At 45.4% G+C, this 18,298-nt stretch overlaps 4 protein-coding genes across 6 annotated transcripts; 2 read left to right on the forward strand and 2 right to left on the reverse strand.

Annotated features, from left to right (window-relative positions):
* Window positions 1-53: 53 nt before the first annotated feature.
* LOC117137542 (thymidylate kinase) lies at window positions 54-1,117 on the reverse strand. Its single transcript, XM_033299039.1, has 4 exons — window positions 1,014-1,117; window positions 808-945; window positions 389-755; window positions 54-323 (listed from the first exon to the last, which is right to left on the reverse strand). The coding sequence occupies exons 2-4, from the start codon at window positions 887-889 to the stop codon at window positions 137-139; spliced, it is 636 nt and encodes a 211-aa protein (XP_033154930.1). The 5' UTR covers window positions 890-945; window positions 1,014-1,117; the 3' UTR covers window positions 54-136.
* Window positions 1,118-1,198: 81 nt separating this feature from the next.
* Window positions 1,199-7,256, forward strand: LOC117135861 (uncharacterized protein CG5098). 2 transcript variants are annotated; one of them, XM_033296387.1, is made up of 6 exons: window positions 1,199-2,057; window positions 2,116-2,280; window positions 2,504-2,700; window positions 2,763-3,208; window positions 3,269-5,826; window positions 5,896-7,256. In XM_033296387.1, the coding sequence occupies exons 1-6, from the start codon at window positions 1,983-1,985 to the stop codon at window positions 6,427-6,429; spliced, it is 3,975 nt and encodes a 1,324-aa protein (XP_033152278.1). In that variant the 5' UTR covers window positions 1,199-1,982; the 3' UTR covers window positions 6,430-7,256. The 2 variants fall into 2 exon arrangements, with proteins under 2 accessions (XP_033152278.1, XP_033152279.1); XM_033296388.1 differs by lacking the exon at window positions 2,116-2,280 and having other exon boundaries at window positions 1,199-1,445.
* A 43-nt stretch (window positions 7,257-7,299) lies between these two features.
* On the reverse strand, window positions 7,300-14,594 carry LOC117135862 (negative elongation factor A). Of its 2 annotated transcripts, none has more exons than XM_033296389.1 (5): window positions 14,367-14,594; window positions 11,305-11,531; window positions 10,248-11,185; window positions 8,499-10,065; window positions 7,300-8,442 (listed from the first exon to the last, which is right to left on the reverse strand). In XM_033296389.1, exons 2-5 carry the CDS (start codon window positions 11,528-11,530, stop codon window positions 7,469-7,471), a joined length of 3,705 nt encoding a protein of 1,234 aa, XP_033152280.1. In that variant the 5' UTR covers window position 11,531; window positions 14,367-14,594; the 3' UTR covers window positions 7,300-7,468. The 2 variants fall into 2 exon arrangements, with proteins under 2 accessions (XP_033152280.1, XP_033152281.1); XM_033296390.1 differs by having other exon boundaries at window positions 7,307-8,442; window positions 8,499-8,631.
* Window positions 14,595-16,233: 1,639 nt separating this feature from the next.
* On the forward strand, window positions 16,234-16,473 carry LOC117138610. Its single transcript, XM_033300819.1, has one exon. It carries the CDS (start codon window positions 16,234-16,236, stop codon window positions 16,471-16,473), a length of 240 nt encoding a protein of 79 aa, XP_033156710.1.
* The last annotated feature ends 1,825 nt before the right edge of the window (window positions 16,474-18,298 follow it).

Here is an 18,298-nt window from a genome sequence, read left to right on the forward strand (position 1 = left end):
ATGCTAGGGATTTATTGCCTGCGGCTTTATCGTAAATTAAAAGTTAAGCGGCATTTAAAACATTTATAACAAACATTCGTGTATTGCATAAATCAATGTAAATCCCCTCTAATGAATGGCGACGCGAGGAGGTGTGCTACGATAACGTGTCCAGGGGTTGGGTGGCCACTTTGGGCAGGAGTTCCTCCGTAATTCTTCCTATCTGGGCATGTAAATCCTCTACAGACTGTGTGGCATCGAACTTGTGAAAATAGCTGGCCTCCTTGGAGCAAATGCGATCGAATACTTCGGCCACACGACCTTGGAATTCTACTTTCTCATAACTGCAATGGCATAAGATATGGTATTATAATCTTGATAATCGTTTTAATGCAGATGCTTCACTGACCGCTCTTCGCCGTATTGTCCTCGATTTGTAAGGTCGTTTGATGGTGCTCTTAGGTAAAATACAGCATCTGGTTTTATGAGACCCCTTTCCGGAGCATAGCACCAATCAAAGTCTAATCCCTTGGCTGCACTATATGCCACGCCAGAGAACGAATATCGATCCACAACCAATGTGGTGCCCTCAAGCAGCTTCTGCTTCACCTGGTTCATGTGCTCCCAGCGGTTGGCGGAGAACATTAAGTGAATCACCTCATCCGGCAGATCCTTGCTGTTGGTTAAATAGGAGTTTATCACCTGGCCAATGCTGGAACTCCGTTCCGGAAAATTCATGGGCAATGTCGGAATGCCCTTCGATTTCAAGAGCTCAACTAAAAATATATACAGATTATAATCTGGGCCTTAAAGGTCTCCGTAACTTACCCAACAGCCTGCTTTGAGTGGTCTTTCCACTCCGGTCACATCCTTCAAATATGATCAACGCTCCACGTTTTCCCGCGCTCATTGCGATCTTAATGTTGCACTTACCGGCGTTTGCGACATGACCAGGGCTGAACAAATCTGTTTAACCAATGAAACTTTTTCGTTATAACGATGGATGCTCGAAATATTCCATTTAGGACACTCACTTCGTAAATATGTTCATTTACTGCAAAATACTTTAGAATAGAAAATCTAAGGACTATTTACGTAAAAGTCATTCCTTGGAAAAAGTGACTAAGGAAATAGTCGATAGTTGCAATAGAACATCGATATTACTCAACAAGCCGAAAAATCGATAGTATCGAATGGATATCGATTTTAGTTCCAGCTCTAATAAATTACATTTTGTTTTTAACAATTTAAAATTCACGAAAAAACACAAAAACAAAGTTGCGGCATTTGCATAATTATATTTAGTTAGGTCTCCATGTTCGGCGCGATGTGTTAGCCGCAAAAACGGCACCGGCTCATGCATTTTGGAGCCCGTTTTCGTTTGCATGCGCTGGGCGACCCAAAACAAGAAAAATTTGCACGCAGTCGCAACGAATTCGCAATGCGCTGCAGCTGAAAATTAAGAGGTACAATCTAGCATCCCCGCCCCTAACGATAGTTAAGAAAACTGTGTCTTCGCCATAATAAATTAACACCGCTTTGACAAGACTGCTTATGGATCAGTGGCTTATAAACAATGTTGTCAGGACGTTCGGCAGTGCGAAAGACCGCGTGCGTTTGGCGTAGCGTGCAAAACAACGCGCTGTCATCTGTCCGATAGGTTGTGTTATCGACTGTTCGCGCAAGGACCACGAGAGCGGCGAAAGAAATTTTTTTTGCCTTTCCGAGTGGGTTGGTGTGTGGGTGGTGTGTGAAAAAAGTGCGTGCGGTCTTGTTTATGGGCGAAAAATAGCAGCGGCTGTCCGGCCGGAGTTAGCAAATTCGTGTGCAGGATCCTCCCCATCAAGATTAGGTCGCCTTTCCCTCCAGCCGCACCGTTCCCCAATTCCCAGCTGTCGGTTTTTCATTAACATTCCGCATTGGTCCGAAGGATTGCCTAGTGCCGACAGTCCATGAGTTGGGTGACATATACGAATACCCTGAGTTAGCTGCCGCCGAAAGAGATGGCCAACAACAACCATCCCCATCCTGGGCATCTCAGCCAGGCGGCCCAGAACGCCTCCTGGAATCCTTTACAAGTAAGTCGAACTAACATCTTTGAGCAAAACCGAAACCTGACATCAATTTAATCCTCAGATTCCTTCGTACATACCCCGTCAGCCGCAGTTGGCGCATATGTCCAACGAACGGCCTGGAATGGTGCGATCTCCGTTGGCCTGGCACGTTTCCGGATCCGTTTCCGCCCAGCCTCCACCTCCACCCGATGCCATTTACAATTTCATGTCGGCCAATCACAAAAACGTAATTAGGACAAAGCGAGAAGCCGTCGAGATCAAGCTGCCAGTTATCCAGATCCTAGTAGTCCCCAAAAGCATGCTTGATTCCTTCGCCATTTGGGCCGTAGAAGCTTTCTTTAGTATCGTTTAGTTGTTGATATCTTAGTTTGCTTTTATGCTATTTCGTGTATTTGTTTTCTTTACTAATGGCCAATCCGTCTTAACTAAGTTCGAATTTGCTTTCTCAGCTGGACCACCACCATCAGATGAATCCATTGCTGGCACCGCCCTACTCAGGAACTTTGCCATTCAACTCCATGGACTTGTCCTTACAGTCCGCACGAAGTGCGGCCCAGCCCCTGGCCAAGCAACCGCCGAATCAGCAACCGCATCAGACCCAACAGCAACAACAATCCCTCATACATGCCCCCAATTATCCTTCAATGTAAGTGCATTAGTCTTATATACTTTGATTTAGTTAATCCGTGAAATTTCTCTACGAAACAGTCAAAATCTCACAACCAATGCCACGCCCACCAGCACGCAGCTGCAACAGCAGCAGCAACAGGAACATCTGGCAGCCATGGCAGCTGCCCATGTCAGTTTGCTGCAGTCCAGCCGCCCAAATCAGGGAGCCCCATCAGGTAACCTCAGCAATGGAGGCGACTGCGAGTCTCTGCTCCCGCCACCACCGCCAACATCCGTTTCTGGGAACACCAATCACACTGGGAGCAACAGCAGCAGTAACAGTGGGAGTAACAACCACATAACCAGCCCGCACTACATGCAATCTCGCGATGAGAATTTCAAGCTGACGCAATTAAAACGCAGCTTCGATACCGATCTTTCGGGGAAAAATCCACAGAAGGAAAAGGATTTTGGATACCCTTCAGTGAGTTCAGCTAGCAAACTGCCAACGCACAATGTACAGCAGCAACATGCCAACAAAAAACGTAAGACCCATGGTCCGTTGAATAGAATTTTAAACATATTCATTTGAAATCTTGTTGTAGCCTCACCCCTACGAAACTATCACCAGCAACAGCAGCCGCCTTACAACTTAACCCCCAAATACAATGGACCACAGACGCCGCCTACGCCTCAGTCACCGCTGGCTGCCAATCCGCACCAGATATTATCACCCACTATGGATTACAATCAACTGCATCTGCACCATCAGCTTAATAGCTCAAGTGGAGGTAGCTACCAGCACATGCAGCAGGATCAGACGCAATCACAATCACACCTCCAACACTTGCACTACCACAATCAGCATGCGACCAGCCAAACAGCTCCACCACCGCTTCTACCACCTCTCCTGACAAGCGGACAATTTCACGCTCAACCACAGGATGCGGGACAGCAGCAAACAGAATCCTCAAGTCAACATCAGACACATCATTCCCGCAACGCGCAATTGACGAATCTCGATCTGGCGGTGAAGCACAAACCAGAGTCAGAGGAACAGCCTGTTATAACTGATCTGTCCTACCGAAATTCTGAGGCAGATAAAACTGCAGCGAACCCGGTACCAGAAGCTCCTGAGTCTCCCTACCTGACCACCTCCAATGAGGAGTCTTTGGAATCAAACAGTAACAGCAGTAACAGTCGAAAGCGACGCAAACGAAAAGCCAGTATGGTGATGAGAGTTACCCCAAATGAAAATGCACCAGAGGGAGAAAACAGCAAGCCGCAGCATCAACAACAGGAGGCGCAACTTAACAACAGCTGTAGTCCCAAAAAGTCGCCCAAGAATGGAGGCGGTGAGTTTCAGCCGTTCAGTTCGCAGAAGCAGTCGCAAACCCAGAATGAGAAAACGACGCAAGAGAACGGTCGTGGAGGATCCCCGGCTCCTGCGGAAAACAATAGCAACAGCAATAGTTCCACACTCTATAATGACAATGAAAACCCTAAGACCAAGAAGCAGCGGCAGGCCCTGCTGCAGCGGAACCTCACAGAACAGCACCGAATGCAGCAGGACGATGAGCCTCCCAACAAACATACATCTCCTGCTATGCCGCCACCTAGTCCGCAGAGCAATAGCAGCAGCAGTAGCTCCAGCAGCTCTAGTGCAAACACGCATAGCAGTCAAAGTAGCCACGCCGTCAATAATATTCCGAAGCCTGAGATAAATAATAAGGCCACTACTGACACCCCTGCATCTCCTGCCCTAGTGGAACAGGGCGACATCGATGCCAAGCCGGCGGTAAGTGTGCACGAATGTGATGAGGAAGAGGAACCAGCTGTGAACAAGGAATCACCTGCGCACCCTGTTCCACCAACAACTGCTGCTGTTGCTGCGCCTCCTGCAAGCGAGTCCCCCAAGAAATCATCACCCGCTGCCAACTCTGAGTCTTGTCCCTTTGGGGAAGTGGAGGATAAGCTGGAGCAAATGTTTGCCGGCATTGAGGAGGAGACGGAAAGGATATGCAGCCCAGAAAAGCCAGCAGAGGAATCGGAAGCGATGGTTGCACACGATTTGACCGCTCAGCTGGCCCTGGACCCTTCAAAGACGCTCGATACGCCAGCGGAAAATCAGAGCTCAGTGCTTGCAGTCCTGGCACCCAATCAAACACCTACGCCCGAAATTCGGCCAGTTGCCACCAAAGCTGCGATGAAGTCTACGATGCCCAGTCCCGTGCACAGTCCCACACCCCAATCGCGCTCCACATCGACACCCTTAGCTGCAGGAGATGACAGTAAATCGAACACCCCTGTTCCAGCTAAAACAGCTGCGCCCAGGAGACCGCCACCTCGTCGCCTTTCCATGGGCATGGATGCCTCACTATTGCGTTTTATGATCGACGATCCGCCTGCCAAAAAGCCAGGTCGTAAAAAGAAGGTGACTAAAGAGCCGGACTTTGAAGATGATGACAAGCCTAGCACCTCGGCGGCAGCTGCTGCAGCTCTTGCAGCTCGCCAGCTAAGCGAATCGGCCTCTGCTACCAAAAGCAAACCTGCCACCGGAGCGAAAAAAAAGAATACAGTGGTCAAGGGAAAGAAGGGATCGGCGGGAAAGGGTAATGCAAAGAATGCAAAACAGAACGGGAAAAAGTCGGCTAGAAAACCAGCCTTTACCACCGACGAGGATAGCACTCCGGCGCCAACAAATGGAGGAGGATCCGTTCCCGAGTTACGGTTTAAATCTCCCTTTATACTTATCAAACCGGATGGAAGTGTGAGTATCAAGAACACTCACAGTGCCGAGGACGTGAACGAGAAGCAGACCAAGGTTAAAAAGGCCCCTCACGAACGAAAAAACTTGAGGGGAATGCACAGCTCTACGCTGAGCAATCGTTATGATGCGGACACCACTGACTCCACGTGGATATGTGTATTCTGCAAGCGGGGTCCGCATAAGCTCGGCCTAGGTGATCTCTTCGGTCCGTACCTAGTGACCAGCGACTGCGACGAGTATCGTGCCGCTGTGCAGGCACCCGGAGCACAGGACATCGATGGTCTGTTTGTTAACAAACGGCGACGCGAGGACATGGTGAAGGGTCAGGAGCGGAATCTGCCCGCTGTCCCCGCCACGCTAGCCAATATTATGCAAGCACCGAAGATAAGCATGGTAAGACTTACACAAAACTAAGATTTGTAAAATGAGCACAAAACCAATTAATGTATAAATTTCTTGTAGCATAAACGTAAGCGCAAACAGACGCACGATAGCTCGATATCCTACAGCGATGATCCAAATGAGTCCCGCTCACAATGCTCGTCTGTGGACCCACTGGAGTGCAGTACCGAATCCAAGTTTGTGGAGACGTTCCGCGGCATGGGAAAGACCTCGGAGAACGGCTTTGAAGTTTGGTTGCACGAGGACTGTGCTGTTTGGAGCAATGACATCCATCTAATAGGAGCCCATGTCAACGGATTAGATGCGGCTGTGTGGGACAGTACGAGATACCAGTGTGTACTCTGCCAGCAGACGGGAGCTAGTATATGTTGTTTTCAACGGTGTTGCAAGGCTGCAGCTCATGTACCATGCGCGCGATCCGACAATTGGAGCCTGAGCGAAGAGGATCGCAAGGTATACTGTCATTTGCATAGGCATGAGCCCGATGTCGTGGAACCCATGAAAACGGAGAGCATAGCGCCGGTGGAGGCTCAAGTTGCTCCACCGCCAGCACCCGCACCGCCACCTGCGTTCAATATCCATTCGCTTCCCTGAGTACGCGTGCGCGTCCAGAAATGCCGCCTGGTCGCCAAGCGTTGAGCGTTAAAGGCACGATCCCTAGACCCCCGACTGCGAATCCAAAACCCTACCGAATCCGCAGCTCGCTGCATCTTTTACTTAAGCTTTGTACATAAGTTTCCGACCGCCGTCGTCGCCAGGAGGGCATTTCGTAATCCAAGAAGTGATTTTGTATAAATCCGCTGTACATTTTAGGGCTTGACGCACAGCATAGACGATATCAAAGCGTTTGCCACGTTATAGTTAGGTTTCCCTCCCTAAACCTTTAGTTGTTTATGTTTAAGAGACGTCCTAAATTATTTTTTCGCATAGTCCAGAACTTTACATTAGTACCTTTTAGTTCTAACTAATTTTAAAACCACCAGACCATGTCCTATGCCCACCCATCTTCATCACATACGCCTCTTGATAATTCGGTTTAGTTGAATTCAGTCTGTTTGTATCAACAAATACTCCATGCCATACCGATATTCAACTGAGTAATCAAGGTAACTGAAGTAGCTATGGGCGATTCCAATTGATATGTATATGCGATGTGAAGTTGCAGTAAAACAACTTATAAATAGAAAATGTTTGACACCAAGTAAGCGAGAACATTCGAAGCCCAATTAAAAATGGAATATTGTAAAACAATATAATATGCATATAAGAATATTAGTAATGTTTATTTAAGTGAACAGTTAAAGCCAGCAAAATGAAACCTTGTATTGTATTCGTATTCGGTAAGGTCTGTACGTATTGCTGATAATTTTAAAACTCTAAAACGTATAAACAATAAAAACTTAATCTCACATGCAACAGGAGGGCGAACTCGTTCGGGTTTTTGTAAATTTTTTCGTTTTATTTATCAATAAATATGCAAAAATATACACACACATACATACGAGTAGAGTATGATTTTTAAACAAGTGAAATATATATGGTACATTCGTAGTCTTAGCTTAGGCATAAATAGTTTACTAATTTAGCTATAAGTTAAGGTTCTAGTCCTAGCTCGTTCATCTCAAAATCTCGTTCAGAAGCGCCGCAACCGGCGTCGCAGTTGCTGTGTGATATCGTTGGGCAGTCGACCCACGCTGCTCTGGGGAACATCGTAGGATGTACGTCCGGCATAGAAGGCCCGTTCCCGACTTTTGCCCGATCCGGAGAAGCTGCTCTTGCCCTTGGTATCCGTCAGCTGCAGCTGACTGGACGAAACATCGCTGCGCTTTTGGGCCAACTGCAAGCCGGGTATCAAGCCATTGGGCAGCGTGGGCAGTTGCACATTCAGGTGGTCCACATGGCGTCCGGCTATCACCGGTCCCTGGGCAATATTTCCCGTGGAAACCGCCACGGGTGGAGCCAACGGCGGGAACTGGGGCAACTGTTGCTGCTGCTGATGGTAGGGCACAAAGATATTGGGCGTAAGATATGGTTGCTGATTGGTGTGGATCGTGGTCCGCTGTTGCTGCTGCTGGAAGTGCTGCTGTTGCTGTTGTGGCTGCTTATATTGCTGGTAGATACTCTGCTGCTGCGGCTGTTGGTATTGCTGCGAGATAAAGCTCAATTGCTGCTGCACAGGCTGGCGTTGCTGCTGCACGGACTGATGTTGCTGTTGCACGGACTGATGTTGCTGCTGCAGCACAGGTTGCCGTTGCTGTTGCTGCACTTGATGCTGCTGCAAGGACAGAGTCGCTTGCTGCTGATATTGTGGCTGTTGTTGCGGCACACGTTGTTGCTGCTGCAAAGTGGAAGCCGAATGAACATTACTACTGGATGCAGGACTCTGGCCAAATTTGTTGTTAAGGAAATCGTTGAGGGAGACATAGGAGTTGCCCTGGTTGCTGGTCACTGGTGCTTGAGTGGCCAAGCTGGAAATTATGTTGCTAGCGGAGTTGGGAGCAATACGCTGGCCCTCAGCTCGAGCAATCACAATTCCGGGCGGCGGAGGCAGCACAGATGACTGTGATGTTTGCTGGGGCCGTGGTGGTACAGTCAGACTGGAAATAGCTGCAATGAAATGCATTTATTATGAAGTTCCTCTCCTGATTTTGATATCTCCTTACCTGGCGCAGCTGCTGGCTTCACATAGCTGCTGCTAACCGAGTGATGTTGCTGCTTGGCCACTTGATGCTGCTGCTGCTGGCGCTGGTGTTGCTGCGCTTGATTGGAACCCTGCGACTGGGCACTCTTAAAATTCTGTAAAACGGATTCGTCAACAATGGCACGGGTTAACTTATCAAAGGATAGGAAAGCGGAGGCGGGCGTAAGACTGGATGTGGTTTGGGATTGAGTGGCGTGCCCAGCAATATCGCTGGCCGTGTGTGTGGCATAGACATGTGATGGTGATTGTGGTATGGGTTTACTGATTTGCGTTGCCTGGTTGTAGCTATAGCCACCATTATAGTTCGATGCCAGGGCGGAGATATGTTGGTTCAGCGAGGAGAGCGAGGATGTGGGTCGCTGTGTGGTGCTCGTGGTGGTGGTACCCCGAGTTCTTTGCACGGGCCCCTGGGTCTTGAAGTTGGAGTAGCGATTCTTTCCACGATTAACATTAACGGTGGATCGCGAGGATGTGGTGGCAATATAGGATCTAGGAGCACTGGTGGTGCTGCTGGTGGTTGCCTCATTGCTGCTGCGGACTGAGGATCGTGTTGCTGGCGTGTACACTCGATTGCCGCGTTGCACCTGGAAGCGTTGCAGGTTGCTGTGGACGGTTTCCCAGTTGGCCTTGCTTGGCGCTACCTTTGTCTCGCGATCAAGATCGCGTACTGTTAGCCGCTTATTTGGACCTGGTTCTGCTCCACCGCGAATTTGTTGGAATGAGGACACTGTAGTGGTTGTGGCCGGGGTAGTTGTGGTGCTTGGCAAGGTCGTTGTTGCCTTTATGGTGCTTTTGGTGGCTTGGGATAGTCTAGAAAGTCGCAATCTACTGGCAGCCAGGCGTTCCAGGTAACTTCTAGTGGGTAGTGTACTCCTTGGCGTGGTAGATGTGGTGGTTGTTCGCACTGTGGGCAAGGGGCGAATGTGGGCACGCTTCAACATTGCTCCTGGTCGATTCCTACGGTAGCCACGAATCCGTTCCTGTGTGCTACTGATCTCAGTCACCACTTCGGTGGATGTGACCATGACCGGTGTGATGGGGCTAGTGGTTGTCGTACTGGTGACCACTAGTTCGTTCCTTTCCAACGGTTGTTCATCATTGTGGGAGGTCAGTTGCACACCTGCCAGCAGCAGTTTAGCAGCCTCTTGATGCGCATCATTCTTCTCAGAGGCTTCGGAACTCTGCTCCACTCGGACTATATCCTCACTTATGGGCAGACTGGCAGTGAGAGCAGCTGCCTGTCCAATGGATTCGATGGCCGACTCATCCCCGGCAGTCACAACTTCTGACAGTGGTGGTGCCAAAATCTTGAGTGGTTCCGCGGCTGGGGTTGAGGTGACCTCAGATGCCACTAGCGTGCTAACTTCCTCATCCTCAGCGGGTGGCCAAGTTGGTGCTATCAGCAGATGTTCTATTGATTCAGTGGCTGACTCAGTGGTTGTCGAAGTGGTGCTGCTGGTACTTGTTGATTTGGGAAACTTGTGTTTATGCTCAATGGATTTGTGATCTTCGGTGGGTATCTCATTGGGCTGGTTTTGAGTGTGTGTGTGTGTGGTTTGTGGTTTTGAATTGCGTAATGTAAGCGATAGTTGATAGAGTAGCAATTTAGATAGAAAGATAGATAGAGATACAAAAAGTTAGGATACACAACGAAGTAGTGGATAGTTGAGATAGTTCACAGAGTTAGCTAAAGCATTGTGGGAAAACTCACCGTAAATCTGACAGTGCTGGGCGTTTGTTTGGGTTTTATGTAGCCATAGCCGGAAGATGAGCTGCCCTTTCCGTTTTCACCCTGCATGGAGAATCCACGACTTAGGAATCGGAATGGTTGCTTAACTTTCGGCGGCGCCATAGATTGATAGCCGGAAACGGAGGGATCCACATCGGTGGATACTTCATCCAGCAAATTGTTTATATTCGATACCAGATCTAGTTGCACGGCCTCGTCCTTAGTATTTCGTATATGCTTAATGTAATCGGGTGCCATAGCCTCGCCAGAGTTCGATTCCGAGTCGGTTAAGATATCCAAGCCCGCGTTAACACGCTCGGCGAAGTTCTTCTGCTTCTGGTAGTGGTACTCCCTCGGATATTCGGCCACGATATGGGCATTGGTGTGATCAAACTGAATGCCTGGATCTGATGAAAGTTCTCCCAAACTGTTCACATAAATACCCTCATCTTCGCTGTCCTCGGGGTTTATGCTTCCTAGTTGCACTGCATTAAGTGGCTCACTTTTAACATCCTCTCCGCGTCCAACAACTTGGGTTTCAGGATCATTGGGCTTAATGGCCGCAGGTTGACTCAAAACACCACTAGCTCCACTCAGATCTTTGCTAAGACTGTGGTGTGGATTCTGCGACTGGGATTGTGTTTGTTGCAAGGCCTTCGATATGGTTTTCATGGGGTACTCCATCATGTGACGCACTCGCTCCATCATTTCGTGGGTGCTGCCCACGGTTTTCTCCTCGTTCATTTCATAATACCTCTCAGAATCATCGCAGTTCACATTGCGGTACCAATCGCACACAAAGTTCTTCTGGCTGAAGAGCGTTCCGTTGGGGCAGAGGAAACCGAATCCTTGGGGTGATCGGGCGGTATGGGCACAAATGCGGAAGGCTTGGCAGCGACTTTCTACATCCGCGTAGTAACCTGCAATGGTTTACAAAGGATTAAAGATAACTCTTTTATTGGAGTTTTAACTAGAGATTTCATTAGCTTATAATATTAACTTATACTTTAATTTCATGTTAATCCTTTTTGATACCCACCTTCATGTCTTCCTTTGCACACAAAGCTGGTCTTTGGCGGCGAACTTAGAATGGGATAGTCTAGGCCCGGTTCTCCGGGAATCGTGTGCCGTAGGTCGTACTGCTGATCAGTGTACTCGCTGGACTTGTCCGCATCCTCGAAGTGCTCTCGACTGCCGCTCTGGCCCAGGGCCACGCCCACCAGGAGGACGAGAGCCAACCACAGACAGGAGCTGGGTGGCCACATGCTGGAGAAAATTAAATCAAAAAAACATGCAAAAAGGTATTAATTGTGACATTCGTGAGCGGCGCTTTGCGACACTTTATTCATTAGGCTGATTGATAAACCATGAATCGGGCCGAAACTCATTGATTAAAATGTGCGTTTTGGCCCATTTGCATACAAATGCGGCGGACAACGGAAACACGTAAGTTGCCGTAGAGATTAGCATATAACATATATTTGGTAGCGAGGCGTGTCCATAGCCCTCTCACGTAACCGAATCGAGCGGATGCTAAATGATTTATGTAGCCCAAACAAATGCCATTTACAGATGGACGATGACTTTTTCGCAAAAGTGTACGAATATATTTTTGCGTGGGGCATATATCGACAGTTCGGACCATTTGCGGCCAAGTGTGTCCATCAAATGGCAATTAAATTCGATTGGGCTTATCTTTTGCATTCACAATAAAAGGAGGCAGCAGCAGGTGACCCTGAAATTCAAGCTTGATCTAAATGTTAAGCCTCTTCAGCATTAAAGATCGATATCGGATCAATATGAAGTGTTTATAACTTCTTTGGTTGCCACAAACAACGATTAATCACTTGGCATTGTTTAAGTGATGGGCAACGATTATTAATCACAGTGGAGCCTTATTAGAACGTGGCTAATTCCGAATTAAGCAAAGCAAATCGAAACTAAACGCAAACAGAAATCAAGTATTCGCATCGCTTCCAGTTAAACACTCGAGCAATCAATTCTCGATGGCTTTTGGATCGGCTGCTGAGGTCATTTGGAGCTATTATGTTTTTCGAATGATATGTGCTGACAGCGGAGTTGGGTCCAGCTACAGAAACAGATAAATTTCATATTTCATGCAAATTAAAACGAAAGACTTAGGCAACGAACTCTCCACACGGTTCATCTTCACTTGTCTTCACCCTGAATGATTACCGCTAATTGTTCGCATTGATTGTTGTGTAAGGAAGCAAAGCGTAAAGAAAACACTCCACAAAGCCCTTCAATGAAAATATTCAGTGGCAATTGTTCGCAAAGATTTGATTTGGTTAGTGCAGCTTGAAGACATTCAAAGCTGGCGAAAATGAAACCGCATAGTGGCTGCTAAAAATACGTTCACAATTAAACGGCGCTTATTGTTTGGAGACCAAAAAAAAACTGTAATTGTCTAATTGCAATGATAACTCTATCGTTTATATAAGATTTGCGTAGATGATGTAACAATCGAAAGGGCATAATTACAAGCATAGTATAATTGCATTGGTCCGTTGACATTCGCCGGCAGTCAATAACCTTCCCGCAAGTCAACAAACTGTAAGCTGCCCAGTTCTATAATGACTATCTAAGCGACATCTAATTGAATTTTAATGATCCATCTTCAGCCAGAAGCTGAAGTTCGACCATCCAATTCACACACACTCACACACACACTCGATATGCAAATGTCGCGGGGGAAAATGGAAAATGACCTCTTCATGAGATGTACTCATCTTGGAATGCCCCCCAGTCGCGTTACAGAAACCATTTACAATTCGACACTTTCAGGGTCATTATCAAGAGCAAAGCACGAGATGCGAGACAACGAGGAAGCATTCGGTATAGAAAATGTTTTACTTCTCATTGTTTTCAATGATCCATCAAAACATTAAAATGCCAGACAAATGATGATTAAGACTAGAGCCGCAAACAAGAAGCCAAGAATAGGGAAGGAAAATTTCAGATAACAGTCTTTGCATTGAAAATGATGAAACAAAAAAGAGAATGGACAGACCCATCAAATGGTGCTGGTTCAACCAAACTAAATATATTAGTTGCTGTAATTCAAATGCCCCGATCATTACTTTTTATGATCTCTGACTGAGCCTGGTGCAAATTAATTGACAGCACGTTTCGAGCCGGACCGCACTGAACCATAAATCTTCAACAGATATCACAAGAACGGGTTAACCCCAGTCGGATATTTAATTATAGCGAATCTCCAAGTTTGCCTCCATGGCGCCGACAAGCCCATCAGCATTGGGTGTCATCCAGCTGAATTGATTGCTGTCCCAGGAATGAATACCCATATGTGTATTTATAGCAGGATCTCTATCTCGGCTCCGGGTCTGTTCCGCCTGCCATGTCAAACCCCATTTGGATGCTTCTTCTCACGATCTCGGCGCACAGATGTGAAGAGGCCGCAACTTCGGAATTTGCTCAGTTATGGACAGATGACGTAAATCTGGTGCGTAACCCACGAGATTGAGAGTGAGCCACTTCTGGCTGTCTCGCCGATCTCTCGGGTGCTCCGTGATTTGCCGTTTCTATATCCGTTTAGCTATTCCGATTCAAGAGCTCGAGAAGTTTGCTATGTAAACATATCATTTACGGATTAGGCATCATTACTTTTGCATCACAGATCGAAAATAAGCTCCTTAGCGAGTAATGGAATTCTAAAAGTTCTGGCATTCTATTGAAAAATATAGGTCAAATTTAAGCTGCTAAATAATTTCTAAATGATGTCAATATAATAGAATTTGAACAGTATATATAAAGGAGAATAATATTATTCTTATAAAGGGAGTTTTGCAATCCATCCTCTCATAAATATGATTTTCGAAATTATATCACACAATTTCTTCCCACTTTGTAGATCTTAAAAATCATTCTGTAAATTCGGATTCCACTCTAATTAATCAGAATATCTATATATGTTTAAGTTCATAAATGAGCTTAGTTCATTTGAAGCTTTTTGAACTTGGTGGGCGTTTGACATTTATCATGCTCAGCTTTTTAATGAGTATATATTAATTGTTCGCATTTGATTATCTGTATTTGTTCTCCATGCAGTCACATTTTTACCTTTTGAGTCTCCGAATAAGCGAATAAAATGTACCGAATATTAATTTGGTTTCGCTTTTTGTTTTTGTTTAATTTTGCTTTTGTTTTGTAGCACTGAGATACTTTGGGTTAACAACTTCACAGGCACTGGAGCGAAACTAAAGCATTATCCTGCCAGTCGGTTGGGATTATCCTTGTTCACACAATTCGATACCGGCTTGCGGAGCGGAAAAACCAGGCAAACTGAACCGTTCGAGCCGCGAACTTGAACTGAACTCGACCATCTGAAAGGTAATCGAAATATTTTTGGCCAAAAGAGTTCGGCCAGCAGCAGCAGCGGCGGCAGCAGCATCCAAAATCAGCAGCGGCAGCCAGACATTCAGACCCCGAAGTATGCGTCAAAGCAGAAGATACAAGCCCAACCGAAACCGAAACCAAAACACCAACAATAGCCCAATCGATTGCGTATGATCATGATGATGATGATGAGGTTGATGTTGCTGCTGCTGCTGGGAAACCGGTGACAACCTGCTGCTGCTGCCGAAAATGTTGCTGCTGCCAGCCTACATAACAGTATCAGTTGGAGTCCATAAAAAATACAAAGTCACAAAAGAAAGGGGCCAGCCGAAAAGTTGTCAACTATCTTCCTTGAGGGCGTGTCTGCATGGGATATAAAACAACAGTGGAGCCTCTTAAAAACTAAATTGAACTCAGCAGAAAGGTGAACTTGCAAATATTAAGTGTTTTCCCACTGGGTCACTACAGTTGACCTTGAAAATGTATTAAAAAATGTACAAAATCAATTTAATAGGAACGTGAATAATTAATGATGTGCATACACATGCTGCTCTACTTCTCAAATGTTTCGTTTTTAATTAAAAACAAAGCTTAAGTGAAGCTACATTCAAGGGTTCTTTCTTCGACATTTTACTGTACTCATCCAAAACGCTTTCGTTTTCATTTCGAATCGGTTTTCACACGGACTGAAAAATTCGGCACATCGGGTTGTGGCCAGATTCCTTCCAAGTGCCGCATAATTTATGGAGTAAGTTTATGAAGCGGCTAAGACTGATGGATCCAGGGGGGATATGGCTACGTTTAGAAGCACGAGAAGATCGGTCGAAGGGGCCTGACTTCCGCATATGAATCTAAGATTGCGTTTGAGTATAGTGTGACCCAAATCTAAAATTTTAATTAAACAAAAGCTCGATCAATTAACATTAAGCGCTGCTAAGCAGCTGCACTTGAGGCGCGTTTTTGGCTATAGGGGGGCTCTTTTGGCCAAATGATTGATGGATTGCGCTGGCGAACGGCGATGGCGATGGCGATGGCGTTGGCGGTGTCATGTGAGCGTGGACCTGAAGATCCACGCGTATCGAACGCCTTGGTGAGCGTTCTAAAAAAAATTTCAGCTTGAGCGCCATCCAACAAGCTGAAAAATTGTTTGCCACAACATCTGCCCCTGATCCGCTTAAATGTTTTTTCCCATGTTTTTATATTCGCCGATAAACGTGTCGAACAAGTGGCCAAATATTTGCCACGATTGCACTGAGAAATATATACCCAACCCAAAATATAAAATATAGCTCACACTAGATTTTTGCTTCTTGAAAAACTGGCGAGTTCAGAAAGATGATGTTTGACATAATTACCAATTATGTAATTAATAAGTCGCTTATTTCATTCTGATTGCATTAATTTAAAAGCCCTTTTTTTTGAAGTGTACTACTATGCTAAAAGTCCAATTCGTGGGCTTAACTTAATATGCCAACCAACTGTGGCAACATTGAGAAGTGGGTCAGCAACTTTCAGTGCCACATGCATCGTGTGCAGCCCTATAAAAAGTGCATTGGTGATGCAACTGCATCAGAGTTAAACGCCAGTTGAAATGCATTCCGGAGCTGCAGTCGCCTTCATTTTGTCAGCACTGATCGCTGCCCTAATCCTGCCCAGGCCAACTGCAGCCACTCCCCTGGACGATGACACCGTGGACAGACCAAACACCGATTATCCAGCCTTGTTTCGAGCCTTTTTGGACATGGGAAACGCCCTCTTTGGCACCTGGACGCCCGATGGGGCGATAGAGGAGTTTATACGCAAACAGGAAGCTCAAGGGCTTAGCCATTAGCTCTCCCCACTTTCCACATGTGTCCAGATGTGTTGCATAAGTTTTGCATGCAACAATAAAGACGAAGGAAGTGGGTTTAGCTGTGGCGATCCAAAGTAACGTTTTAATTATGCACGCTTCAGTTTTGGATAGATCGGCGATCATTACCACTTCGTTTGGCATTCGCTATAAGATATAAGATATTCGTGTCTTTATCTTAGTTTGATACCCTGCCAGAAGAGTGCTTTACAGGCCACGTATTTTTACAGCTTATTAAAAAAAATAAAAAATCATTGACAACTTTAATTTATGAAAAATGTGCATTATTCTTTGAAAATGATTTTAATATTAATGATGTACTATTTCAAGCCAAATTTAGATCACTCATCAAACTTATATTTTATATTTTCTTCAATCAAAAATTATAAATTTTTAATCATTTCTAATTAAGATGTCTTATATATATTTCTTGCTTAAAACATCTAGAGTATTTCCCCGATCGTTGCCTCCATCTAATCCCCTTCACACTTCTTCAATTTGTATCTTTTCTAAGCCTTTTGGCTGTGTGTTATCTCCAAACATGACACTTTATATGTTTTCTTTCATTGGCAAATTAGTTATTTCTTGACAAATCCGCTGAAACAAAGACAAAAAGTAAACAAATGTTTAAATAGTGGCGAATAAAAGCAAACACGGTCTGCCTGCCGTTCGCCATTGTCGGACATCGATCAATTTGACTAATCATATTTATTTATATTTCTACCGACGCACAATAGCAAATCCCCAAATCCCCAAAATGCCAGACGTATCTATGCAAACTACCACCTACTACCAACGAAAACGCTGATCATTATGCAATGGCCAATGGCCATAGAACCCAAGCACTTGGCAGTCAGTGGTAGCAATTGTTGGAATCGTCTGATGATGAACGGCCTGCTGATTTGAATGGGTACAATCAAAATAATCACCTGGCGAATTCTTTCAATTATTCCGCATTTATTATAATAATAATAAATGAGGCAAAACAATTTGTCTGCGGCTCGCTTCCAAGTGCTGCCGGCGAGTGTTTTCTTTCCATAAATTAAGTAACACAATTGCTGACCCATCGCCAGTCATTCATCTTGCTCCACTAAAGGCCGTTTGCCATATGGATTCGGCTATATAGTGTTCTGATATTCCATTCCACCTGCGGCGCCTCAAAATCTCTACTTCCTGCACGTGTCAAATAAATTATTGAGTCTGCACATCATCATTTGGCCAGGCTTTAATTGCGGGTTATCGCTGCTGTCGAAGGAAAAATGTTGACTGCTAAACTATTATTAAAAGCGAATTTACCAAAAAAACGCGATACACTTCGTTCGGGCAGTGAAAACATAAAACAAATGCCTTTATTTTCAGTGCATAGATCACGTGCCAAAGTGTTCAATAAATCGAAATTTAATAGGATATCTTTATTGACCTGTAATTATTGTCTATTAACTGGAAATTAATGTTTTCTTTTTACAAAAAAAAAGTTGAATAAATGATCGATTGTATAAAACTGGGTTTTGAAACTGGTTCTCAGACTCTTCCAGTTAAATTTAGTCAAAACTTACTAACTTAAATAGAATTTTGTGTGACAAAACAATTACTTATGCTGATATAAATTTATTTTTATAACATAAAAAGAGCCAAAGACTTTTAGGAATCTGCCATATGGATATGATTTTATATAAGACGCTAATTAAATGCAAATCCGATTGCATTAAATCCTCAATGGGCCTCAATCAAAACCAATCCATTGATGTATTCATCGAGGCTTAATTCGATTACCAGCCTGCTGGGGGAACATTCATAAACAAATTTT

Source organism: Drosophila mauritiana, chromosome 2R (assembly GCF_004382145.1).
Source record: "Drosophila mauritiana strain mau12 chromosome 2R, ASM438214v1, whole genome shotgun sequence".
Taxonomy (NCBI): Eukaryota; Metazoa; Arthropoda; class Insecta; order Diptera; family Drosophilidae; genus Drosophila; species Drosophila mauritiana.